The sequence below is a fragment of the Leptonotus elevatus genome, chromosome 9, assembly GCF_054856555.1.
Source record: "Leptonotus elevatus isolate MCC_2025b chromosome 9, RoL_Lele_1.0, whole genome shotgun sequence".
Taxonomy (NCBI): Eukaryota; Metazoa; Chordata; class Actinopteri; order Syngnathiformes; family Syngnathidae; genus Leptonotus; species Leptonotus elevatus.
The window spans coordinates 19144536-19171832 of record NC_141247.1 but is presented as its reverse complement, the minus strand read 5'-3'; the positions used below and the strand labels follow the sequence as shown (position 1 = coordinate 19171832).

The window sequence follows — 27297 nt, the reverse complement described above, 5'->3', positions numbered from 1 at the left end:
GGTTTGTGAATAATGATGAAACTTTGCTATATCCTAATGGTAATTGCTGCAAAACGGAAACAGATACATATATACTTTTATTCTGATAGAAGAAGAGACTCTAATCTTTCTTTTGGTAGGTTCCATGTTTTTATAGCAATATTATGTGGGCCTTGCGAAATCCGTCAAAATCCAGTAAAACAGCCGGGAGCGAAGGGGGTTGCTTCTGTGAAAATGGTTGGGAGTGAATGAGTTAAGAATTTGCTTTGTTTTGAATGTCAGGTCTATAGAATGACCTTAACATCAAATTTTATTATACATTCAGTATTTAGGGATGGAAGGTCATGGTATAAATCAGGGGTAGGCAAGTTCGGTCCTAGAGAGCCGCAGTCCTGCATGTTTTTCATGTCTCCCTCCTCGAACACAGCTGAGAAGCTCCTGCAGAACGTAATTATGAGCTGATGATTTGAAACACCTGGGTTGAAGGCAGGAGACACCGAAAACATGCAGGACTGTGGCTCTCGAGGACCGAACTTGCCTACCCCTGGTATAGATTTATGTGTAATAAATTATAAGAACAGTATCACTTGTGTACAACTGCTGTGCTGCTGAGTACAGTACATAAAAACAATAAGCAATTTGGCCGGTTTATTTTGGTCGATGTTTGAAGGGCCATAATCGTCCGATTTAATCGGCCGGCTGATTAATCGTCTGGCCGTACTTTTAGGTTAAATTTGGGTTATGTATTTTCTGCTGAGTTTTTATATCTGACAGTAAAATAAGTGTGTAATCAATTCTATGGCTCGGCTCATATTTGATTTTTGTAAAACATGTTGAGTTAAAGTTCAATTACATCTTGATACCTTTATTTCAAATCACTTGTGTGGGTCTATAGAGACAAAACAATATTTTCAGTCTGGAATTCTTTATATTTTAGTTGTCTATTTTCCTTTTGGATGCAGTCAACTGTGTTTGTGCTAATGGAGACCATTAAACGGTGAATTTGTCTAATGTGTGCACCTTTGGAACACATACACAGCATGCACATCGTATTTTTTAAAGCTGATTTTCCTTTTTTAAGTGTATATCACACGTCGTGCATACTCATTTTGTCCATCTAACTGAAGTCTAATCAGACAGCTGAACCTGCTGACATTCCTCCGCCCACTCACAATTGCTCGCACTAATTCAGAGCTGAAAACATCATTGTGCCGTTAATAGAGGGAACAATCAACAACTTAGAGGACTCAAAAGAAAGAAGTACAAAGAAAATAAATGGTCTTTTCATGAGTTCTTCACAGTTTAAAGGCAGGTTTCTATGTTGCTTTCACTGCAAAGTGGCTACATACAAAGCGGAGGCAATGGTTGCAAAGGTGGCAGCTGTACGACAGTAGAATCTCCCAAGTCAAAGCATTTGACTAAAAAACTTTTGGAACGCGTTTCAGAAATCGGGCCAGCATCATGCATGACGTCATGACAGAGACTTTGCGGTTTGTCTCTTCTCATATCGCTGGCAAGTTTATGCATTCCAGGAATGAGTGTGCACACAAAATACTTAGTAGTATTTTATTAATTTGCATATTGCTTGCACTGGGAAGCAAAGGGACGACTGGGCGAAACTTTGCTTCTAGCTAAATTCTGACAGGATAATCAGACATTTCCTGCTTGAGCACACCAAAACAACATACATGGTGAGTTAGCTAATGATTGTGACTGGAAAAAATACACCTGAACTGTACAGTATGTGTGAATAAATGTTTTTTTAAATTTAGGATTAGACTGAGAATTTTAGAAGACCAGAAGCTTGTCGTTTTGACTTTTGAGGCTTGCCATCACAACTATGTGATTGACAAACACATGGTCCAAATAATTGGCTTGCTGATTGGGCAAAAAAATAATAATCTAGGACACAGAGACAGCACCTGTGTGACGAAAAAAGGAGACTGGCCAAATCCTTCCGTACTTGGGACCAAAGGTTCAAATATAACCCAGACTGTTCTTTTAGCAATTTTTTTTTTTTAAAGCTCTTATATCACTGGTTCTCAACCCCGGTCCTCGAGTACCCCTATTTAGCCTGTTTTTCACGTCTCCCCAGCCAACACAGCTGAGGATCGTCATCAAGCTTCATGCAGAGCTTGCTGATTAGCTGATCGTTTGAAACACCTGTGTTGCTTGTGGGAGACATGGAAAACAGGCTGGATAGGTGTACTCGAGGACCGCGGTTGAAAACCACTGTCTAAAATAAAGCCCTGGATGGTGAATATTTTGTTTCTCAAAATCTTTTTGGGTCATTGACATTAGTGCCCTCTGGTTCATGTTCCTTCATAACGCTGCCGTCCATGTTTTTAAGATCTCTATCTATCAGGATCTCTGCTGCGGTTGACGTTACTCTCTCGATTTCCTGTTTTGAGAGCCGAAGGTATTCAAATCAGCACCATGGAAAGGATCCCATTGTATTTGCTTCACGTCACAAACTGCAGTAGATCCTTCTTGTGCATTAGATCAGGCTCTATAAAATAGGCATTGAAATTCTTTTGGTCATCGTCTGATAATAGACATGGAGGAAAAGAGAAGTGCAGTGAGAGGTTGTGAACTTCCTGCTTTAGTTGAGTGGCAGAAAGTTTCCCCTCCCATGAATACCAAGGACAACCTTTTTCCATTATTCATAGGCCAGCTGTTCTAAGGGGCCCATATTTACACTTATATTGCACAGCCAGCAAGTGGCTTCCCCTTTTTTAATATTGCGGCTGCCAGCCGTCTTTGTCCTCTCCAGATGAACGAGCAGCCAGAGCTGCTCCGGGGCCAAAAGTGAGCACCGATGGATGTCAGGCAGGCCATATATCATAAACAAAACCTTCTAGTATCATATTTACTATTTGAATTATTAAACAGCGTTTTATGACGGCTTTAAACTCAATGAGATTGCGATTATAGTTTAATTATAAATCCACTATAGTTCCCAAGGATGTGGACTTGATGAGCTTCCTCATATGGCGTCAACTACAGCTCTGTGCCACGCTTTAAGATGTGTGTGGAATAATGAAGAGCACAATTTGCCTGGGTGGAAACCTCAGTCGGGTATACAACTGCAGTGATCAGCCGTCATTACACGACCACCCGCTAGCAGCGCGGGCAAATGAATAACGCATGAATCCCTGTTGATGAAACATCGGAGAGTAGTTACCAGTACCCAGCTGTCTCATCGAGACCGTATTCATCGCCGAGCCGAGCCGATCTGCGCCGTATACAACCGAAGCAGGTGGCGTGGCAGTCTCACGACACCTCGAGGCGACGGCGAACAGGTTTCAAAATGACCTGGTTGAGCAACCGCGGGCAGATTGTTTGGCTGTCTCCATTTCCCTAAGAGTGCCTCACAGGGAGAGAGGCTGGTGTGTGTTACACAAGCCGAGATGGCCGATCATAGAAATGAATTAGAGGCCACCACCCAGTAGATACTATTGCAGACCAATCCATGGCGGCTATATGGATCTAAGGCCTCATTCTGCAGCCTGAGCTCATTTATCCTGAGCACAGGTCAGCCGGCGGGTGACTCGGGATAGTCTTCCCAATCCTGGCCAGCCTCCCCGTGGGATTCAAATGGGATTCATGTTCGAGAGCAGTGACAGGCTAAAGTTACGGAACAAGACACATATCTTATTTATTGTATGCGGTCAGGCTACACGAGAGCGTCGACCTTAGCTGGAAGTGGCCTTTTGTTGTTTTTCATTTTCCACCCAGGACTGTTTCTGCTGACACCCTGTGACAATGTAAACACATTTTGATATGATTTACACACTTTAAAGTCATGGAGAGATGTCTGAACATGTTGCAGCACTTCTTGGTTCAATGTTGCACAAACCGAAATTGACACACTGGCGGATGGTGTGTAAACAACATCTGACAAAGCCACATTGGCATTCATACTTCATAAACAATGTAGTCATTTATATTTGCCCTTGCTTTACAGTTCTGTTAGGAGTTGGCCATCATTTTATGCTATTGTATGTTTCCAAGATGCTTTTAGCGCTTCACAATAACAGAAGAGTGACACACCAATAGTTAGATTGGCAGCTTTCCAGTCAAATGTCAAGTTAGTTCCCTTAAAGCAACACTAAGGAACTTTCAAGTTTACGTTGATTATGGTGGCGCCATATGGACAAAAACTGTAATTTTATGCCTGAAGTAAGACCATATTTCCCATGAAGACAAGCGCATGGCATCGTTTTTGAGCTCACGCCAGCGAGCAAAAGCCAGGCCAATGTTGTTCCTTGACTGTCCTTTTATCCGGGTAGTTTCCATTTTTCTTTTGTGTCTCCTTAGACAAAGCTTTCATTCATATTGACTTCCGTTTTTGGAACGAATGGGGAAAGGGAGTAGTCACATATGCCGTAAAGCAGTCAGCACATTTGTAGTTTTCTGTGTGGCAGTGTTCCTACCATCCTCCTCAAAGTTGCTTAGTCCTTTTGTGAATTTAAAAGTCGGCTGCATTCCCTCCAGCGCTAGTCCCACAAGTACGACCAGTAAGAAAATTCCACCCATGAGCACAGTCGAAAATAGGGCCCCTTGTTTTTTGGTGATTATCAAGAAAGTTCAAGAAATTTTGACCCCCCCCTAAAAATTAGGTGTGAAAAAAAAGAAGTAATCATCATCAAAATGATGGCCAACAGTGAAAACACCCTTCACCATGGACAGAGGGTAATGATTGGTAGCAAAAAAAAAACAATTGAGGCCGGTTACTTTTCCTTCTTCCAGAGAAAGTACCGCAGTGTTAATCCTCCTGTGTGTGTCAAGTCAATATGTCTGCATAGAAATGTTGGCACAGGTGAAGCCAAGGTGCTGAGACATCAGAGAAAAATGGGTCGCGGATGCTCACAAAGAAGCTTCTGAGATGCGGAAGAGGCGGTGCACTGCATCATTTGCATTGCTCGGGCTCAAATGTTGTAGTTGTTAATGCTCCAGTGTTGTTTAGTCTCAAGAGAGCGGCGGAGGTGATGATGTCACAGAGCCTGGCTGGCATGTAGGGCAGCAGCTGCCTCATTTTGGAGTCGTTCCACATTCCCGCGCATCATTGTGAAGGAGATGTCGTCTGTGCAGAAACCTATCTGACAGCCCCGAGTGAAATGAGGTGAGAAATCAAAGTCACATTCTATTTGGGAGCATCTCCATGGTGCCAATCTAGAGAATGGGATCACCAATCGCCTGCGCCCTCATCTTCTTCGGCTTTCTTAAATACAAAGTTATCATAGAACTTGAACGAGCAGTTCTGATTTTCCATTTTCTGCATAAAAAAAGACATCTGATAAAGGAGTATTTTTCATAGTCACAACAAGATGGACGACATTGTTGAAAATCTCATCTGAAATGAATAGTTTGAAGCTTGTTTACATTTAGCGTGACCTTGCACAGGAAAAGCTGATACAAAAGCTTCACCCCGCCTCCGGCAATTGCAAAGTAACCCGTTAGTGGGCAGTGAAAGCAGCGCGATGAATGGCCCCTTTCACCGTCTGTCTATTAGTTTTCATTAAGCGGCCCACGAAAACCTGGAGATTTATAGGCCACATTTGCTTTAAATTCAAGCCCGCTGGGTTTCATCTGATTGCTGCGCAGGGAAGACAATGATCAGCTTTCATCCGTCTCAACACGCCGCCTCGATTTCCATAAAGTCTTCCTGTCGGTAGGGGAACAGGAGACTGTCATAGCTCACAATGTCACGGTGAAGATATCCACCGCAGTTGGACTTCTTGTTGCATCGATGCCTGTCTTAGTCTGCGCAGCGTAAGCCAGGATCTCTGCTGACACATGCGCGCCTCACGTGTCTCATGTCGCAAGAAACGTCCATCAAGACCATTTAGAGACACATGACATGTTTCTTCCCTTCTTCCTTGACCCACAAGAAATAAAATCCACATCTCCCCAAATAGAGGTTCTTTTAAATCTTAGCAGTGGAGCGCAATCGAAATAGAATTAAACTGATTCAGGGTGTTGCCATCATAAAACCTCAGTTGTATTTTCAGTTTTTAACATTCTTTATTTATCACTTTTTATTTTTCTTCAATTTCTTTCAAGTCTACAATAGTTAAAGTTAAAGTACCACTGATTGTCACACCCACTTAAGGGAACCATGGTTAATAGTAGCCTAAAAAACAATACAACAGTCTGTACCAGGGATGGCCAAATGGCATATTACCATGGTGAGTGGCCCCTTGATTAACCCCCCAACCTCACCCCCAACAACTAAATGAATAAAAAACTATTTATACACCCCCCCCCCCACACACACAAACACAAACAAAAACGACAACAAGAAAAAACAGATAAACATTCGCTATTTCATTCAGAGTCTTTATATCCAAAAATGCAGTGTAACAACAGAGAGCAGGGCCGGAAGCAGAATACAAAAATACAAAGTAAACTTAAAAAAAATAAACTCTCGGAGGAAAACCAAAATGTAAAACAAAAACAGAAAATAAAAGAAGATGCATGGGTCAACAGTTGTTTTAAGTTGTAATATTATCATTCACCACTAGATAGCAAACACCGCTTACACAGGGGTATTTTCCTGCCCTGTACTACAACATAAGGAGGAATAACATGCACGATAAACCTCAATGATATTAAAATTTTTAACGAAATGAGTTGGTTGAGCAGTTTTGGTAGGCGGGGTACACCCTGAACTGGTTGCCAGCCTATCCAGGGCACACACAGACAAACAACCATTGACACCCACAATTACACCTAGGGACAATTTAGAGTGTTCAATTAACCTGCCATGCATGTCTTTGGAATGCGGGAGGAAACCCGGAGAAAACCCGCACAGGCACGGGGAGAACATGCAAACTCCACCCAGGAAGGCCAAAGCCTGGACTCGATCTCATCTGTCCTCTGCACTGGGAGGCGGACGTGCTAACCAGTCACCCTCCGTGGCGCTGAAATTTATTATGAAAAATGAAATATATTAAGACCAAGATTTTTTTTTAATTCACATTTTTTTCCATATTTAAAATATTGTTGTCATACAACTGATTAGGAACTGCCTGGTTCCATGTGCCCCCTCAATAGCAATGAAGAAGAATTGTGGCCCTTTTCCATTATTTAAGTTGTCCATGTCTGATCTATCTCCTGTGATGCACTATAATTATACTATAGGGTTTTAGACTGTATATTCTTCTTATTCTATTTTCTCACTTTGTCAGGCTGGTTACTTTGGAATACTGTATGTGTCACCAAAATCCACAAAAGCAAAATATTAGAACATCATGTCACTTGATAGTTTTTCTCACCGCTCCCATGGCGAGTTATCAATTATTCAGCCGAGATCAAATAAAGGGTAGCAACGCCCTGATTGTTTTTCCACATCTATGCGCTGTCCACTTACCACATTAGTTTTACACGCTTATTATTCCTCCTCCTCGGAAAGGAGAGTGTGATCGTTACTATCCTGTGCAGCAATGTCAAGTATCGCCTCCATTGATTAATATGAACTGGCATGTTGATATAGAATTTCCTCCCCACCGTGAGATCAATAACTTCTTCTTCGTCTCTGAGATGCCATGAACCCATTGGGAAAGATACGTCCATCTGAGGGTGAATTATTGTGAAAGGGCAACAAGGCCAGACACATTTTCAAAAACTAAACGTCGTCCTTACAGCACAGAAATAATAACGGTGACTTGTGTGCATTTTATTCAATGTGCGGATAAATCCCATTTTAACCAATCAATAATACTGCGATCCATCACTTGTATTCCTCTCTTCCTGTCAGAACACTCTAATCCTTTCAAACTATAGTCTGCATTCAACACACTCATTCTGAATTAATGCTTTGCTGAGAGATTCCAAACTCGGGGCCAAGGTCAACGGCTCCCCTTTTTGGTGGAGGTTCTCATCCATGCCAGATCCACCACACCAGCATCTACTGAAACTCAAACAGAATTTGCTTCTCCCACTGGTCTCTGAATCAGTGGAGGCGGGTGTTGTGGATCTCAGTCTGCTTCATCTATCCTTCCTTTAGTCCTTCCTCTGGTCTCCTGATGTCTCCCTAATCCTGTTGGAATTCAGATGTTTCTAGGGTTGGTAAAATATTCTGGTTTTGTAACTCTGTGGGTGGTAGGTGGTGTCTGGTTGGTGCTGGATTTCACTTAGTTTTATCTTTCTTTCCTTTGATCCTTCCTCTGGTCACCTGACAACTTCAAGTATTCGGTTAAGGGTCTGGGATTTATAACAAGTTTCAGGTGAATTAAAGAGCACGCAAAAAAAACTATGATAATGACATGTTGACTTGGGAAGGCTGCAGAATGAATAATACTGAGCTCTATCTGTCTCTAAAAAATATATATTCCAAACTCCATTTTGGTTGGCAGCCATGTTATCTCAGACCTCACATGTGTTTTATTCATACTTCGTCAATGCAGACATCCACAATCAACCCCGATGTACTGTAGGCAATCCCTCTGATGCCTTCATGTCGCTCACACTTCCAAACACTTTGTTTTCCACATCTCTGTCTTGTTTCATTGATGCCTGATGGCAGCGCTCCATCTGTTTCCACAACATTAGCCTGGATAACATTAGCGTCAGGGAAGTTTATCAGTGCAAGGCCGGCAGCCTGGCACGTTTGCAAAAGGTGCAGGCTGCAGCCGCGGTTCCGAATGGCCCGTCAGTGAGTCATTCCGAGCGAGCTACTCTCCTGATTGTTCCTCCTGCAGAGCTGAACTGCCTGCTGTTAGCAGGCCTGAGGGACAGCCGGCTTTGTTCGCCCGAGCAAGTAAAGAGAGCGAGGGAGGGAAAAATCAATTCCTCATTAAACAAATTTGTAAATGCTGCATCAAAAGGTGTTCAACATTTGCTTTGCCGCGGCTGTCAGCTCGATGTGACCTTGAGGACGAGACGTGTCGTCGACCGTGCGGGAAAAGGTGTTGTTTTTTTCTCTGGTGGTTGATTGATGGCTGCATCTTCCTTCCCTTCACTTTCTCACATGGAGAACGCAAGGCTCAGCACACACAAATCTGAAGAAGAGACCTTGCATTCAGACGCGCATGTATGGAGGACCAAAACTGTCAAAATTGAAAATACACAAATGACTAAACAAATAAATAAATGACTAAAAGTGAAAATAAAAACGGATATTAAAAAATAAAAAAGAGATTCAAAAAATAACAATAAATACAAAAATAAATACAAAAATAAATACAAAAATAAATACAAAAATAAATACAAAAATAAATACAAAAATAAATACAAAAATAAATACAAAAATAAATACAAAAATAAATACAATGAAATATCAATCAATAAATAAAAACGCTCTGCTCTCATATTTATTTATTTCATGCTACAGACGCTCTGTCAGGACAAAATGTTATTCAAGTGAGGGGGCGGTCCTAACTTCTAAGCATGTCTTGGGTTGGACTCCGACGTTGCAAACTGCGTTTCAATGGTTGAGTGAGCGGGTCGGCAAACAAGGAAGTCTTGCAGAGCGTTTTTATTTATCGATTGATATTTAATTCTATTTATATTTTTGTATTTATTTCGACAATTTTTGTATTCATTGTTATTTTTTTAATCTCGTTTTTTATATTTGTATTTATTTTTACTTTTATTTATTAATTTATTTATGAATATATATATATATATATATATATATATATATATATATATTTATTTTTTTTCAATTTTTTTGTATTATATTTTTTATATCCATTTTTATTTTCCATACGCATGTGGCTCACTGAATATTTGCTTGAAAAACAAAACAAAAAATGTCAAATGAGAAGAAAAAAAACTAAATGGAAGAAGAGCAGGTGAAAGTCCAGTCACAGGCCAGAAGCGGGAATGTCATCCTGGCTTTGTCCTATCTTAGCAGACGAGTGGGATCAACCATCCTTATGTGCTCATACATCTTTTCTTTCACACATGACCAGCTTCCCCCTTTGGAATTGACACCTGCAATTTGTACTCATTCCATCTCTCTCCACAGGCCACCCAAGGGCTCCTTGGCGAGGGGTTCTTGCTACGACTCAACGAAGTCAGTCCACACGGACCGCCTAACGGAGCCCCCCTCCCACTGAGGTAATCCCTCTAAGGCATCCTTGTAGACACAAAGAAATGTCAAAGCTTTGCCGCTAGGATCAGTCTATCCGTGCATCAAAGGTAGGAGATTTAGCTTATTATAGCATGAATTAATTTGCTTGGCACAGGTGGGACCATTTTTTTTTTAAGTCAGTTCGAAAAAGTTTGTTGGCTTTGGTACAAAACAACACAGAGGCTGCTGCAGAAATTACCACCTGTATGTGCAGAGCAATGTAGAACATTATGTTTTCATATAATATGATGAATACTGGCTAACACCAATAATTTATCACACTCATTGGAGACTAGCTGAAAACTTCGGAAAACACGGTAAAATGAGCTAGTTTAAATGATTTAGAGAATGTTCTGCTGGGATCTTAAGTCAGTTCCTATTTGAGCCGTTCTCTTTTGAGGGATTCCAAGAAGGATAAAAACAGAGTTGAAAGAGTTTTCATGTTATCGTTGATTATAATTAGTGCATTTTTCAAGTATAACACACACTTGCAAAATATATTCTGCGCTACCCGGTTTGCTGGAATCTACATAGTAATTTGATAAATTGGGGTATCTCATGTTCAGACACATTATTTGTCTCCGAAGACGATGAGCGTTGTTCAAAACGCCATTGTGGGAGAAAAGACTTGCTTTAAAAAATACTTCGTCATCAGGTAAGACGTTTGTTTTTATTTACGTCTGTTTGCTTATTCTTCGCTCCGATCCGTTTTGGGGAAAAATCCACTCTTGAGGTCGTCATGACTCTTGGTGAGCAGCTAAAATGATGGTATTATATAAACATTTGCTACATTGGACATTACATATTAGATTGAAATGAAAGTACACCTTTTTCACAACCCCAGGTACGAGTAAACATTTATATATAATGTGACAAAATTATCGTAATTTCCCGTGTACTCGTGTATAATACACCCTGCCAATTTTGGGATGATTTTTCTTTTATTTTTTTGTTCAAGCAAAAACAAAAACAAAAAGTGTAATTCACGAGAAATTGTTCCAGAAATTGAAATAATTTAATTAAGCATTTAAAGAGTAACTCAACACTTAAATCAACTTTTTTTTTCTCCGCTGATAAAGTGTATAAACCGGTGTCTACAAATGCTGTCTGCATGTCCTGGTAATTATTTTGATATTTTCGTGCATTTTTGTTGAAAGCTTGAATTTGGGGCAAAAATTTTGTGTTTGCTGCCATCTTAACTCATTCACTCCCAGCCATTTTCACTGAAGCAACCCTCTTCACTCTCGGCTGTTTTACTGGATTTTGACTGATTTTGCAAGGCTCAGAGAATATTGTGTTCTATTGCTATAAAAACATGGAACCTACCAAAAGAAAAAGACTAGAGTCGCTTCTTTCATCAGGAAAAAAAGGATATTTCTATCAGTTTCTGTTTTGCAGCAATTCGCATTAGTATATAGCTTAGTTTCATCATTATTCACAAATCTGTTTAACACTGAGGGGAAAAGAGCTTGTTGCAACATGGCCCTGGCTGATCTCTTATACTCTGCTGCCACTTGCTGGCCGTTTTTGTAATAATTACCATTGCTTCAAGCCTTCTCTTCAGTTCACAGCCTAAAAAAAAAGCTATGGGACTATGGTAATATTTAAAACAGAACGTATTTATACGTTTTTGGGAGCAAACGAGTTAAGGTTAAACACGTACATAAACACAATGTGTCTGTTTGTCCTCTCATTACACGTGAAGCTGCAAACCAACGGTCCTCCAGGCAACAGCTCCTTTTAAGCGCCAATTTCAAATCTTATTGAGGTCTGGAGCAAGAGTCTGATTTCATGTTGCGTTACCCTTTAAGCGTATTTCGCAAAATAATGAATAGAGTTACCTCATTACTGTTGTACATTATGAAATACTGTACTTTATTGTCGTTAACACTGGTCAACATTTTTTTACGGCATTTGTTTAGTCAAAAGTCAGGTTTCCATCCAATTGTTTCAAAATTTTAAGCGAATTTAGTGAAAATGCGTAAAACGGGCACGCGACTTATGCCCGTTTCCATCTGTGCTTCTTTTGTGAATATTGAGAGGGGACTCCGCCCCTGTAGGTGGCGGTATACACCATAGAGATGTGATCCACCAGTAATTTAAAATAAGAAGAAGAAGACCTGGAAACGACTGCGGCGTGCGATGACGTCGTATGAGTTTGTTTTTATAATTCTTGATAAACCGTAGCGTTTCTTTGCTGTTTTCGAACTAGAATTGCATTAATATTCGCTTCGTTAATTAATTCCAACAAGATTTCTGTTTTGTCGTCCCCCCAAACATACCAAACGTACTTGTGACTTAATATCCGGTCAAAACGTGTAAGCTGTATCTGGTCTTGTCAGCGTACAAAATCACTTCAAAATCTACCACTTCCAAGCGTAAAAACTTTTTTGCGAAATTGTAGCATTTCCATTCAGTTTTATTTTCGCATTTCTTGAAAATTCGAATAACAATGGGTGGACTAGAGTTGCAAGTACATTTTTTTGATATGATTTTTTTGGTGCTAATTCTGAATCTGTAAATAGTAAATTATTGTGACTGAAGCCACATGCAAAATTTGCGGTATACGTCACACATTATCATTACATTGGCGGGGGCGGGCTTCTTCAAGAAGGTGGCGGTAATGCAGCAGAAGTATTTGCCAACTGCTAAAGGAAAATAGAAGAAGAAATTGAAGAAGAGGAGGAAGTAGTAGTCATGGCAACTAATGTGTCAAAAGAGGTGTGACGTAAAAAACAACAACGGTAGGTTTTTCTACTGCTCTTCACTCGGGTTCAATTTCCATCAGTCTTTCTCGTGTATGTGGAATATTGTTTTTGTGCCTCAATAAATAGTACCACCTTTTATTTAGTTAAATGATGCAATCAATACAAAGTAATCCGCAGGCAAAGCAAACAATTTCCTCAGTGACGTACGGTCCCTGAGTCAGATTTGATTATCACCATCCAATTTGTGAAATGTAGTTTCTCAAGGAGCCAGATATGTCCATGTCTCCAGGCGAGCAAACAATACTTACAAGCAGGCCATTTATTGCCGTTTCCCACAGTGTCAGCCACCTTAACAATCCCTCTGATGCAGGGTAGGAAGCAGGCGGAGATGAAGAAATTGTCCACAAAAAAACAGAGGCCCTGTCAACAGTCCAGTAATAGAAAGGCGAGTCAATAAGACACGAGGGGATGAATCGTTGGCCCTGTTATCTGTTAATGGCGAGGAGTTCGCGAAGGGTTATGTTATCCAAGGGAATAATATTTGATTTATACAGAGCATTGTTTCAAGCTAAATGCCATATCCTATTATTTGATGCATCTTCATCACTGCAGACTGCGAGCAGCAAACAGTCAACAAAGTGACAGAAGGAAAATGCTACATAACAATCTTCCTTTCACCCTCACGCACGAGCACACGCATTGCGGTACTTTTAGACCTGTTGTCTGGGAGACAAACACTTGTTTGGATTTGTTGTCAAGGCAGCAAAAGTGGGAGTGGGGGAAAAAAATAGCTTTTTCGTTGACATTTTTCGATAATCCATCTGCTGCGTTGGAACAAGCAAAAGGTGATATTGGGAAGGAGCTGGAGGAGTCTTTCCAATAAAATGAGTTTACCAAAGCGGAAGCGGCGTTATCGATTTGTGCTACTATTATTAATGTAGAAGAATTTTGCTTGGTTGTTGAAAATAAACGAGGTGGATTCTATTTGTAGCATAAGTGGAAAATGCTGTAGGAGTGTTGTAAGGGGAGGGGGGGGGGGCTTGTTGTGCATTAGTAATTTCTTCTTCTGCTGTGTAATTAGCTTCACACTGGAATTTGTCTATAATTATGAATAACAGGTTGTCCGATTGCTTATAATCACATATGATTGCTGGGGAAAGGTTAAGCCGATTCAATCCATCAGCCCAAATTGCTGCGAAATATCCCCAAAACACCAACAAAGGCGGGGGGATTACGAAGCCGGCTCATTAGGGATGCTAAAGGATCACAATGTTGTTTTTGAAAATAAAACCATGTTCTTTCTGCGTAAGGAGTTGGACAATATTCTTACATCTTGTAGAAATGAGGAGCAACAATTTAAAGTAAATAAATAAATAGTGTGGCCTAAATATTCTCCCGCAGCCGGTTTCCTGCCACTTTTTCCCACCACGTCCCCTGACTGTGTCATTTCATTGTTCTACTCTCGCCCGCTCTCTCTGTATGTTCACTCATCCAATAATCATATCCTTCTGTTCGCCTTATGCTGCTAAACCGCGCAAAGACAATTCATTGTCTTCCTCTGACAATATCAAGTTTTTACACACAATCAATCATTTATTCAACACGTGAAACGTGCTGGCCGCACATTTGGGATTTGTCAGCTGATGCTGTCCTGTGCCAATTGGAAATGGGATGACCCACGCGTGGCAGAATTAAGACACAGTTTAACCAGGAAGTCCATTTCCATGACATGAGGAAGTTTTTAAAAACAACAAACGATAGTTTTGATAAAAACGTTGGAATCTGTCAAAACGATTGTCCTGACATGCATATTAATTACAGTATTTTACAGTATTACAGTTATTTTTGCGGGTCAATGTAGATGAGGAAAATGTTCCTTTTAAATATATCATTTTGACAGCATTGTTCCAGAGGACCAAAAATGCCAAAACAAAAAATAAATGTATAATAAAAACTGATGTAAAATATATTTCAAAAATTAAATACACACACAAGAATAAATATAAATGGAAATAAAAATTATATATATATATATATATATATATATATATATATATATATATATATATATATATATATATATATATATGAATGTACACACAGTGTATAATTAAATAAATCAATAAATTAAATAAATAAATAAAAACGTAAAAAAAAACCAAGAAGCCCTTTGAGACTCTTTTGTGATTAAGGGCTATATAAATAAATAAAACGTCTGAAAAAATATGATTAACTAGCTGTCTGTGACCAAGCCGAAATGTGCCCCCGGCCCACTTGTGGGTCCCGAGCCATCAGTTGAGGACCACTGAGGTAGAACATTAGGAGAGATGCACAGTGACGCACATTTTCAAGGTGGACATGAATTCCACGGCCATCGGCGATGTGTTTAGTAATTCCTCGTATGAATTTGTATTCTCTTTTGATCCCAATGCTCCAAAACAGCCACAAGCACTAATATTCTCATTCCTGTCTCACTGTCAAAATGAACAAGGTGGTCACTAAACGGAATACTAACCTTACTCCCAGTACAAACAAAATGACACCACAACACATAATAAGTATGTAAAACACACACATACACAACTAATGCTACTATTATGAGAGGAAACAAAATACACCTATAAATGTATAAAATAATTCCTAACACTACTTGACAAAATGCCACTAGGCAGGCAGGCAAGTGTATTTTCAACTCCTGCTGTTGCATTGGGGAAGTTAGCGACATTTGGAAATAGTTGTAGCTAATTTCATGTTTTAAAGGTAATGTTAGTTGTTAGTTGTTTTTTTTGTAGTGTTATAGTTGTTGTGTGTTCTACTTACTTCTGCATCATTTTGTTGTACTCTTAAGTTAATGTTGTGTTTAGTTGTGATACACCAATATGTCCGAAGTTGCTATCGGTTATCACCAGCTCATTTTGCTCTTATATTGTTTGTTGCCACATCGGCCAAGAGCAGTGAATCTTGTTTTGCAAAATTACCAGCACATGGTCTAACTTGCCTCCACGCAGATTTACGCTGTGCCGGATTTGCGCCAATCATGAAAATGGAGCCTTTACTCTTTCATTTTCTGAAAACAATCCTCTGAAACTTAATTTTTTCACTCATTTTAGCAGGTCTGTGAATGGTGTTTGAAACGCAACAATCTAAAACCTCTCAGTTGTTATGAGGTTGTTTTACTACTAAATTGTTCTTCTTTACCCTTGCACCACCCCTTCCCCTTTCACACATGAGCCACTCATGTGGATTCCGAGGTGCCATCACACGCCGCCATGCTCCTCGCGTGGCCCGGGACACATCAGCTTCCCTCCGGTTGCATCCGAGTGAGAAAGCCCTGTCAACACGTCCAACACGAGGGCCTTGTCTTGAGGGGATGCACAGAGGTAGAGGATGACAGAGGAGGGAGGGAGGCGGCGGCGGCGGCGGCAGTTAAGGGGGAAGAGGCAGGAAGCAGGAGAAGTCCAGGTCATTGTGCGATCTGACAGCGGAGGGCAATGCCAAGCTTCATTTAGAATTCCCTCCCTGAGAAGCAGCTGTTACATCTTTTATTGGAGGAACAAAACAATGGCGTGCTATTTTCATATAAGAGCAATTTTCTTAAGAGTGGCGTCTAAAGGGGAGCGCGGTGAAAAAACAGCAAGATGTGTTCGTGTGTGTGTGTGCAGGCGTGGATGGGCTCAAAAAACAAAATGCTTTTTCTTTCTTTTTTTTTCCCCGGGAGTACAAAGACAGCCAGCGTGCAGCTCATTACTTGCTGCTTGCTGCTCAGCTCTTGTTGCCTGCACTTGAGGCTCGCACCCTGTCATTGCAGGGGTCAGAAGCCACCTCAGATGGATAGCCAGGAGAGTCGTCTCCTTACACCTCCAGACAAATCAATACCTAGATCCAATTTTATTCCTGCAGGAGCCCGCCATCCCATGAAAATAGGCTTTTGGCGGAGTTGCACAGTTTGAGTTTCATTTAATTAAAACAAGGAATCACTCAAGCATCGCGGCTCATTTCTGCAAAAACAATACGCACACAAACAGAAATTGCGCATTAGCGGAGCAGTGAAGAGTCTCCGGAAATAAGCAATTCACATTCGCAGCCTCATTCGGAGTATGATTTCTTTCCCTTGCATAGCATTTTAATACACTGCAGGGGTAAATAACAGTTTGTTAATCAGCATAAACTGCTTTAAAAAGTTGGACAGGCAGAGTTTTGGAAACACCAGAAGCAAGGTGCTTGCTTATACAGCACAGGAAGCCTGAGGCAACCATTGGATTTGTTGTTTTAGCAATGCCAAGGCCATTGTTAAAAAAACAAATAAATAGATAAATAAACTCATTAAGCCGTATATTTGAGTTCTTTTTTCATCTGTTTGTTGGTTACGTGACGACTTGCTGTTTTGGGGAGGATGACCAGATGGGTGTTGCCATTATAATTCTCAGGGGTGGACAGCTCCATTCATGCTGACTCACATAGTAAGATAAATTTCTGTGTCTGCAACTTTACACTCATCTGAATTGAATTAGTTCTTCCTTGGCCAATGCACTACCTTGAAAATGTTTATTTTTGTATTTCTTGTGCAGTTTTGCCTACTGTGGCGCTTTAAAAAAATCACTGACGACAATTGTATTTTTAGACATGAACACATTACAAAATAAGGCAAAGGCATTGCACATTACCTGACTTGAAAAAAATTGGCCACAAATAAAAATCTGCTGAATATTATAGGACAAAGTTGTCATGTTTCGGTTCTGTGGGGTTGGGTTTTTGTTTTATTTTGGGTGTTCATGTTCATGTCCAGACGGAAGCGAAGCCGGCTTCGTTCCTCAAACAAATCTCGTACACACAGAAGCATTTCAAGACTTGCGTGTGTCCAAAAGAAGACGCTGAGGACGTTTAACGGCTGTAATGTATATGTTAAGTCTGGAGTGGCGCTGTAGCGCAGCCACAGGGAGTTAACGGAAAGCCTAGAAGAAGAATCAGCGACGAAGACGACCACTTTTTTTTCCTCTAACTTTATTGCAATCTACAGAACAAACATGGCTTTTTGCATGTATCAAAACAACATGAAAAAGACGAACGAAGTGACAATGGCGGATGATCCAAGTACAACACCGCTTGTTGAACGTGGGAATAAAGAAGCAAAAATATTTTGCCGCAAAAGCAAGCTAAGGAGGCTGCGCAAAACGACTACGACACGGCTACCCGCCATTGTTGTTGACAGACTGACGGTTCGCGCACAGTCACGCAAGAATTGGAGCATACGTCATCGAACTGCGACCATTACGTCATCACTGGAGGAGTATCCTGCATATGGTGTCCAGACGGACGCGGACGGGGCGCGTTTTGAAATCTTTCCACTCTGGAGCCCGGTTTTAAAAGTGATCGATTTCAAGCTCCGAAACCGAGTGTTTAGTGTCTTGTGTTCCTTGTCATTCCCCTTGTCTCGTTATGTCTACCCCCGTCCACCTGCGTGTTTCTTCCCTTGTGTGTGTGACCAATCAGTGCCCTCAGCCAATTGTGTTTCCCCAGGTGTGTCTCATTAGTGTTGGTGTATTTAGGCGCCGTCCACACAAAAGCCAGTTGCAATGTATCCTCACAAGTTTCTTAACGTTTAGGCCGTTCGTCCACACGATCCGAGCTTGAAACCGATCACTTTTGAAACCGGGCTCCAGAGTGGAAAGGTTGACGATTAGATTGACGATTAGATAATCTGTCGAAAACCTGCTTCCGGCAATGCTTAGTCCTTCAATTTTTCAGTTTCCCGTCATTCATCAACAAAATAGCCGTCCGTCATTGACGAATTGACGGACCTTCCATCAACATTGATGGAATGCCCACCTCTGATTTTATTGTAACTGTTATAAAAGTCACACTAGTAGTCAGACATTTACAGAGTAGGATATACTCAAAAGAAACCTTATAAAACAGAGTATGTTCTATGCTGTTAATGATAAGCACATTTCAAATGTGACTTTCATATGAGAAGATACTTTGTCCGAACAAACACTTCTTATGTGAGTGGATGATGGCCAGCAGGCTGAAATGTATTGGTTAAATATGTTTTTCTTCTGTAAATGTGCCATTTAATAGAAGTGTTTTGATCTTCGTGTTGTGTTCCTGGCAAGATAGATTTTTTGGCTCGCGTGTCCTGGACTGTATCCACCTGCAAAGAGCACTTGCGTACCCACCGTAGTCCTCGCCACGTATGTTTTTATTTCATGTGACGATGCATTTTGATGCAGCAATTGGGGTGTTTTTTTCCACTAAATGTTTCCTTTCAGTGGTCCAAATCAGTTGAAGAGTTTACAAAGTTGCTGTTTTTACCTTTCCTCGCTGCTTCCACTTCTCTTGGGTGTACACCTTCACTGGCATCAACCTGTGTTACATAATTGAATTCATTTGACGTGATTTGGAAGGACGCGCACATGTCTTTATAAAGCTTCGCAGCTGACAAAACATATTAGAGCAAAAAGTGAGCCATGAGGTCAAAGGGACTGTCTGAAGAGTTTAGCCATAGAAGGGCAAAAGTGGATTGAAATTTTAACAACACGTACACAATATGACGGGATCAGAATACTTTGGTACATAGTGGATTTTATTGCACAAAAGAGATGGTTAAAGTCCCTTGCTTTATTATTATTATTATTATTATTTAGTGTTTTATCTTGCCTTCATTTGAAGGAAGTGAATTTATATACATTTATATAGTTTCTTTGAACACCTTAAAAACTGTTGGGTAAAAGATTATCGAAATTATAATCCAAAAAAGGACTGACCCCACTTTTTGGATCATTCATTTAACCCAAAAAGTTGGGTTCTTTATTATCATTATTATTATTATTATTATTTAAATGATTGTCTTTTATATTTTATGTTTTGACACAAGTGTGCAGTTGAGAATAGCAGTAATTAATGACGCTTTAAATTGAAAATGTCGTGTTAACCCAACTTTTTGGGTCATTAATTTAACCCAAAAGTTGGGTCAATTGAATTTTATTTCCATCCTGTACAAAGCTTGCACAAAACAAAAATTGGGTTGTTGCGGACAAAACAAACCCCAAAAGTTGGGTCAAATGAACAACCCACAAAACAACCCCAAAAACTGGGTTGACATTTTCACATTACAAAACAAGACAAGCCCAACAACCCTAAAAAAATAGATTATTTTGTAGGAACCCCACCAAAAACAACGGGTTGTTTTAACAAAACAACTAAAAAAGTTGAGTCAAATGCACAATCCAAAAAACAGCCCAAAACATTGGGTTGTTGTGTATAATTTTGTTTGTTTTGTTCAAAATAACCCAAAAAGTTGGGTCAAATGAACAACCCACAAAATAATCCCAAAAATTGGCTTGTTCTGTACAAAGCAACCCAAAAATTTTAATGAAATGAACAGCCCACAAAACTAAAACACTGCGGTTGTTTTGAACAAAAGCAACACAAATGGTTGGTGTTATTTATTATATATATTTTTTTACCCAACTTCATAAGCCAACAAACAAACCAATTGTTGGGTTATTTTGTGGGTTATTAATTTCACCCTTTTTTTTGAGTGAAACAAAACCCCAAAAAGTTGGTTCGGTCCCCCTTTTGACCTAATTTGGGCCATTTTTGACAGCTGTTTTTAGAATAAAAGTAATTCCTTAGATAAAGATAACATTCCTTTTTGAAGGTACCGTGATTATTTAATGACATTTTCTCAATCGCTTTGCCACTTCCTGTAGTGTAAAGCCCCTTGATGTCCACCGGTTCAAAAGACGAGGCTAGTTAGCCTTTCTCATCAGTCTCTCGCAGTAGGACGCTCCAGATCAATCAGAAGTAATCTGGAAAATGTCAACCTTCCATTTTGTTACACCGCCACCCCTGGAAGCTTAGCAGGCAGGAGGCGAAGCGTCACGTTTAATTATGAAGCTATTACGTTTTGATCTGTGTGAAAGCCCTGTCAGTCGGAAAGGTGTGAGAATCTCCCACCCGTGACCTGTTTTCCCAGAATTAAAATCTAGCTTTCTCTTGCCCAACATAATACCTTGTGATTAACAACACAATGTAGTTTCATAAGTGCTGCCGCAAATGACAAAGTATCAGAGGACATTCGTGTTGTTGATAAAAATGAACAGAAAAAAAAGCTGTTTGTCAGCTTTTATGTTACAGCAGAGTTCTACAAGGAATAATTGTGGGGGACATATTTCAGACGAGCCTCATGCTCCAGTTCGCCATTAAATCCTAATTTAGTCAGAGGCAGTCCTCACTTGTTTTATGTCGTTTTCCCAAGAAATGACGTATGTGGCTGGAAATTTAACAGAAATAAGATTATTCACAGAAAATGGAAATCAAGTGTTAATGTGATAATACTTCTGCGCCTCTCACAACTAAAAGATGTTGCAATGTATCATCTCCATCCATGCGGTACCTCGAGTTCTCCGCCGTGTCAGGAAATTGGATGAGAAACTGATGATTTTCTGTGTTTGCGCGGCCACTTTTTATATTCGTAAGGATTTACATTTGTCACCTCGCAGCATAACAAGATTATGTTTTGTTATTTGATTCCACCCCCCCTCGTCCCCCCACCCCCACCCCCCCACCGTGCCGTGTCAACTGCTTTCATGCACATAAGGAATAAGTGGATTGGAGCATTCGGAAAGGTGGTAGGTTGGCTACTTACCTCTGTTGTCAGGTTGATCCCTGCCACTCATTGCTGCGTGTTCCGCTGCCAACTTTACTGGAGGTTGGCTAAAGTCACATTTGCGCTAACACTTAACATGTTATTAACGCTGAAAGGTTTTTGAGCTGGAAGTCAGACTTTCTGCCACCCGAGGCTGTATTTATACTAAATAAGAGGAAGAGTGGCTGAAAATAAAAAGTTTCTTGACTCTTTCACATGTTACACACCATGCGTGGACTCTGTGCTAGCCAGAATAGCATTCCAGCTAATTTAGGACTATTGAGTAGGGATTAGCATTCATAATGGATTTATTGTATAGTAATAATGACAAATGTTGTTAACCGAGAGAAATTTGATAAATCTAACATAACAGCAACCACATTAACACACAAGTACTTCAGGCCCAACTAGTTTGCTGGTTCTGAATTTTTCAGCATTTACTTAAACATGGAAAGAAAGAAACATTTCAACTATTCCAACACTGAACAAACTCCATTTCAGGATATATGTTGACCTCCAATGTATTTATTTGTTGTTGGGAATTCGGTTTTCAGTGTAGCAACATACAAGTTTACTTTAAGTGCTTTCTTAGCATTAGCCTTTACAAAGTTATTCCAGAGTGTGTCAATAGAGCGTTTGACATGATGTTAATTAATGAAAATGACCATGTATTGATCGCTTAGACGGCTACCTCTACTTGCGGAAGTGGCACACTTGGTCTTTCACAATAAGAACATGATACAGGAAGTGCTATGTGTAAATGTTGCTATTTGCTAGCTTAACAGCATTCTTAATAGCTGCCATTTACAAGTACTCATTTGATGATTTGTATTATTTATCTTTGTGTTTGGGTTTGCTTCGCAATTAATTTAGCTATGGTTTTTCTCTTAGACCTTTGACACGCACTTGTAGTGTGATTCCTCAATGCACATTTCCATCTTTCTTGTGTTTTGTCTTTAGCCATCTCCTGATGTATTTGTTTTGGATACTCGACAGGGATCATGGTTTGTTCATTCAAGTATTTATGATTTATTATTATTATTATTATTATTATTATTATTATTATTATTATTATTATTATTATTATTATTATTATCATTATTATTATTATTATTATTATTATTATTATTATCTATAAGTATTTGTCAGTATGTTTCTGGCTAACCCCGCTCTGTCCTTAAAACCACGGCCCAGGCCGGTGGTTGTGTGGTTTTCAATAAGGGGCTCCATTTTTAACCTAAATATGAGTCCCTTTTATTTATTTTTATTTCAGTTTGTAGTTATTTATTTTGTGGTTTTGAATGAAAATGACATTTTCTTTTGAATATTACAGTAATTACTGCTTTTGTCTTGACCCACCTCAATGAATGGCCCTTTGGCTCATTGAAAATATTATTTGTGGCTCTATCCCTTCATCTTTCAAGGTTTTCCTATAATTGTTAATAAATGGTTTGTGTGGGAAACGTCTTTGAATACGCATCTCTATATGATGAATACATGAAAGCATTGGAAAAGATACAGACATTGGAAAGGCTGGGTTGCTTAAAGTATCAGCGTTAATTGGTTTGATGTGTCCACTTCAGCGTGGTTTCATTCCATTGTCAAGCCTTTTTGGAGCAGTAATCATCTGACATAATTGAATTAGGAATTGCGATCAGAGGTTATTCTACACAAAGTGTCCTCAAATCAAGAGTGCGGCAAAAGGAGTGGGTAGCCCGGGTGAGAAGTTGAAGTGACAGCCTGTCGCCTGCAGCTTCTCATCCAGTAACTCGTTGTGGCTGCCCCTTCTTGTCCCATTACTTGCTGCAATATTTCAAAGTGATCCACTGTCAGAAATGCCAGACATAACCATTGTCATGTTAAGCGAATTGCACTTCACATGAGCGACAGTGGTCAGCGCTACACGGGCAAACGCCTTGTCTTGCCCTACTAGCAGAACAAAAGACATTTCAATGAGAAGCTGCGGTGATATACGAGGGCAGTCAGAAAAGTTCCAGGACTGGTTACACGAAAGCTAAAAAACTAAAATCCAGGAATTCACACTACAGAAATATCTTATTTATATACATCCAAGGCCTGTTTGTAACGTATTGAGGGCACTTAGTTGTTTCCAAAGGTATTTAAACACTTTTAGAAAAAAAATCCAAACACAAAACTTTTAGTTTGTTGTTAAGCTTTGAAATGTATCTGTTGTGACAGCAGTCCTGGAACTTTTTCAACACACCTTGTACGTAAAAATGCTCTCAGAAATACTTATTTCTAAGCTTATATAAAAGTAACCATTACGGGTTCATTACTAATGTCCTTCATTCAGCAAGAGTTCTTATCGTCCTTCTTTCACAGAAAAGCATACCAAGTTGACCTCCAAACAAACTCAACAGTGTGCAATACTATTCAAAACTGCCAGTTTATATCCCTTAAAAGCACACTCACAAGCAACTTTATTATAGATTATGTTATGCCGAGTCCAATGGTGGGAGGATTTTTGCAATGTAATGCTGTGTTTGTGCAATGGCTCACACAAGATGTATTTACCAAGAAGATTACAATAAATAAATAGGAACATGGACACAGTTGGACTTCACACATGTAAACATACTTTGCTCCATCACAACTCACAAAATATATTCAATGTATTTTAGACTTGCTTTGGAAAATACCGTCCGCCGGGACCGCTGTTTTTATTTACAGTCACTTCCTTGTACATCAGTCAGGGAGCTTCTTTGATTGGCTACATTCCGTTCCACATCTCAATTTACAAACTCGGGATATATGGGCTTTCCCCACACATGAAGATTTTTGTTGGTAAATATTGAATGTTTAATATTTAAGATTGTCGGCCCAAGCCTGGTTTGGATCCTGTTATCGAGACAAATCCGTTCTTAATGCACCTCAGATAATTAGGCTGCGTTCAGATTGCAGGCAAATCAGATTCCTCATCAAATCTGATTTTTAGGGCTGACTGTCCAGACTGTTTTTAGCAAGTGTCCAAATTCGATTATGGCCCTGTTCAGTCTGAGTCACATTATTGACCCATCTGACAGGTTGCTGTAGCAACGATGTCGAACGGAGGCGGCGCCCACCGCGTGTAGTGTTTGACGTCATGTGACGCTGTTTAATGCTCCGTACTTCCCGTTCCTCGTAAGCGCGTTAAGCGGTTTTCTTTTATTTTTTTCTCTTTATTTTCATTTTTTTTAACGACCATACAGCTTTGACTGGGCATTATTTCGCCATTTCCGGTTGCGCATGTGAAGATCTGATGGGGTAGAGAGACCGGCTTCAGCGCAAGTAACGTAAACTGTCACTGTGTTTCCGGTTGAGCAAGACAGGACTTCTTCCTTGTCATCTTTTTTCTCAAGTTCTAGATTCATGTTCAACCTTTGAAGCACATTTTCGTTTACATTTAGGGTTGACTTCTGAGTTGCTTGAGTGCCAAAGCATCTCCAACTCATCTTTGCTTCAGTAGAAAGTATTCATATTTATTTTGTGTACAGACTTGGCGCTATCATGATGTTGGAAGCCTGCTTGTTGATTTGCACCTTTAACTGTGAATTGGAAGCAGGACATCTCAGTGATAAACAGATGAGCAAGGCCAGTAGGTGGCTTGTGTGCTGCCTCAGCCCTGCACTACTTACAAAGGGCCATTAGCCAAGGTCTGCAAATGACAGATGAAGGCCCCCTAATGGTGCAGGATCATGCTGTGATTTACAATCTTTATATTTAACCAGCGAGAGATTAATTCTCACCAGCAAATTGACGGATCCAAGGAGGTGAGAAAGGCTTTTTCGACATCACCATTCCTCACTGCATCTTGCTGCCAGAGGGCAACGCTCCTGACCTTGAAAGGCCAGACGTGTTGGGTGCGCTGCCTCCTTTGTTCTTTGCAGGGTACCGCGCATCCCACAAGCCCCAAGCCCAAAAACAATTCACAATTCACCTGTTTCACATCAGGGACTTGTGTGCAAGCAAGCGTGTAAAAAATTAAGGACTGAGAGGCAAATGTGGCTAAAGCGAGGATACATTCCATTCTGTTTCCAAGTTGCTGGTTGTCTGCTACCTCACATTACACTGGGGAACAATTTGAAAATAAAAATCTGTTGATTTAGATTTTTATATTGATTAAAGCTAACAGTGACATGCTGATTCCAGAATTGTTTTTTTCTAGCCAGTCCAAAGCTTACCCTCCAGATAAGCAAAATTCTGCTGATCAGCTGTAGTAAGACTGTAGTAAGAACTGATTACGATTGGACTCATCTTCAGCTACGTGGCAATTTATTTGTGCAGGCACAGTTGAGACAGTGCGGGCAGAGTTTGGTGCAACTCCGAAAAGGTCAGTACTATCAATATCTGAAAAGACAAAGCTAGCATAGTAGCAGTTAACCCCTTCAGACCCATCGACGGTCCCAGTGGACATGACATATACGCGTGTCTAAACCAATAAAACGCATAATTTTATTTTTGATTCAACACAAAGATAATAAGTCTGCTATCATGGAGGAATCCATAAATCAGAGAATATTTACTGCTGAGAGGTTGAAATTTCAAGGATTTGGAGAATTTTCAACTAAACAAGATCTTTATGAACTTGATCATTGAGTAATTGTCAATTAATTAATCTCAAATTTGCCCTTGCTGTGTTGCCAACTTGCCATGTCTCTTGTTCTGAGTGTGATTACCCAATTAGTTTTATGTCTAGTGGAATAAAACAAAATAACATAACGATGTCATTGGAAGCCACCATAGGACACATGTAAATGCACCAGGACACGTAATGTCCCCTGTGAGGATGAATGAACGGACCAATTTTATGGTCTCCCATGACAGCACTTTGAGTAACGGTACGACATACCGCACTTGGAAAATAATGGCTTTCACCTCTGCCTCGGGATGAAGTCTTGATTATGCATTCCAACGCATAATCTGAATACAACAACGGAAAGTCATGTGATTCTGGTCCGTGCTAATCCAGCTTCCACCAATTTGTAGTTGGTATGACTTTGCTACCAGGATATTTGAAGTGCCAATGATTGATTGTCCAAAACGTGTGGTGCCCCTTTGATGCACCACAGTTCGATCAAAAATGGAAGTTAACTGACTATCCAATATTTCTACTTTGTATGGAGGGAAAAACAAACTAAATCTACATTCTCAAGTTTTAGGACTTGTATTAAAGGTTTAATATGCAGTGTGGTCTTCTGTATATTGATCTTTCTTTGCACAGATAAGATGGATTTCCAGTTCCCTTTAGCAAAGATTCAAGAGCAGCTCTTTAAAATATTCATACCACCAAATGTTACTGATTTGTTGGGGTTTGGGATTAACTTGACACCAAAGGGTTTGTTTAACAAAGGAGTTTATTTCCCATATCTGGAGTCATTTGAAAAGAGGCAGGGAATTCTGGGCGAAGTACGAACACGTCTTTGACAAGCAGTCACATTCCAACAAAGTGAATAAAGGGGATGTTTAGGTCTATTCTTCTTTGTACGGTGTAATGAAACAAAATCCATAAAACATTCTTTGTTAGAACCATTAAGTATATACTCACAATTCAACGTTGGCCCGAAAGCATACACAAAGATTCCAAGGTTCTTAAAGGGATACTTGACTCATTGAGCCATTTTCAGGAGTAAAAAGTAAACATTTTGTCCAGAATGAATTTGATAACATCAAGATGACATCACCTGTGCTGAGTAAGTATAGTTAATAACCAATCATGGTTCAGTTTGCTGGCCAAACCCAGAAAAAAAGGTGAGCCATGATTAGTCGTTACCTACTTCCTCACTACAGGCGATGCCATCTTCAGTCGACAGCAAATGGAAAAATTAGTTTTTAAAGTTATTAATTGTACAAGAAAATTAATGAAGTTATGAAATTCATTC

At 39.9% G+C, this 27297-nt stretch overlaps 1 protein-coding gene across 4 annotated transcripts in view; it reads left to right on the top strand.

Moving 5' to 3' along the window:
* Positions 1-27297, top strand: part of LOC147168673 (uncharacterized) — a 142467-nt gene that overhangs the window by 64029 nt on the left and 51141 nt on the right. For all 4 annotated transcript variants that reach the window (XR_015095982.1, XM_086085120.1, XM_086085119.1 and 1 more), the window contains one exon: positions 9956-10047. Coding sequence is in view for 3 of the 4 variants with exons in the window: in XM_086085120.1 (XP_085941246.1) it covers positions 9956-10047 (92 nt within the window). In the remaining variant the exon portion in view is untranslated. The remainder of the gene's footprint in view (positions 1-9955; positions 10048-27297) is intronic.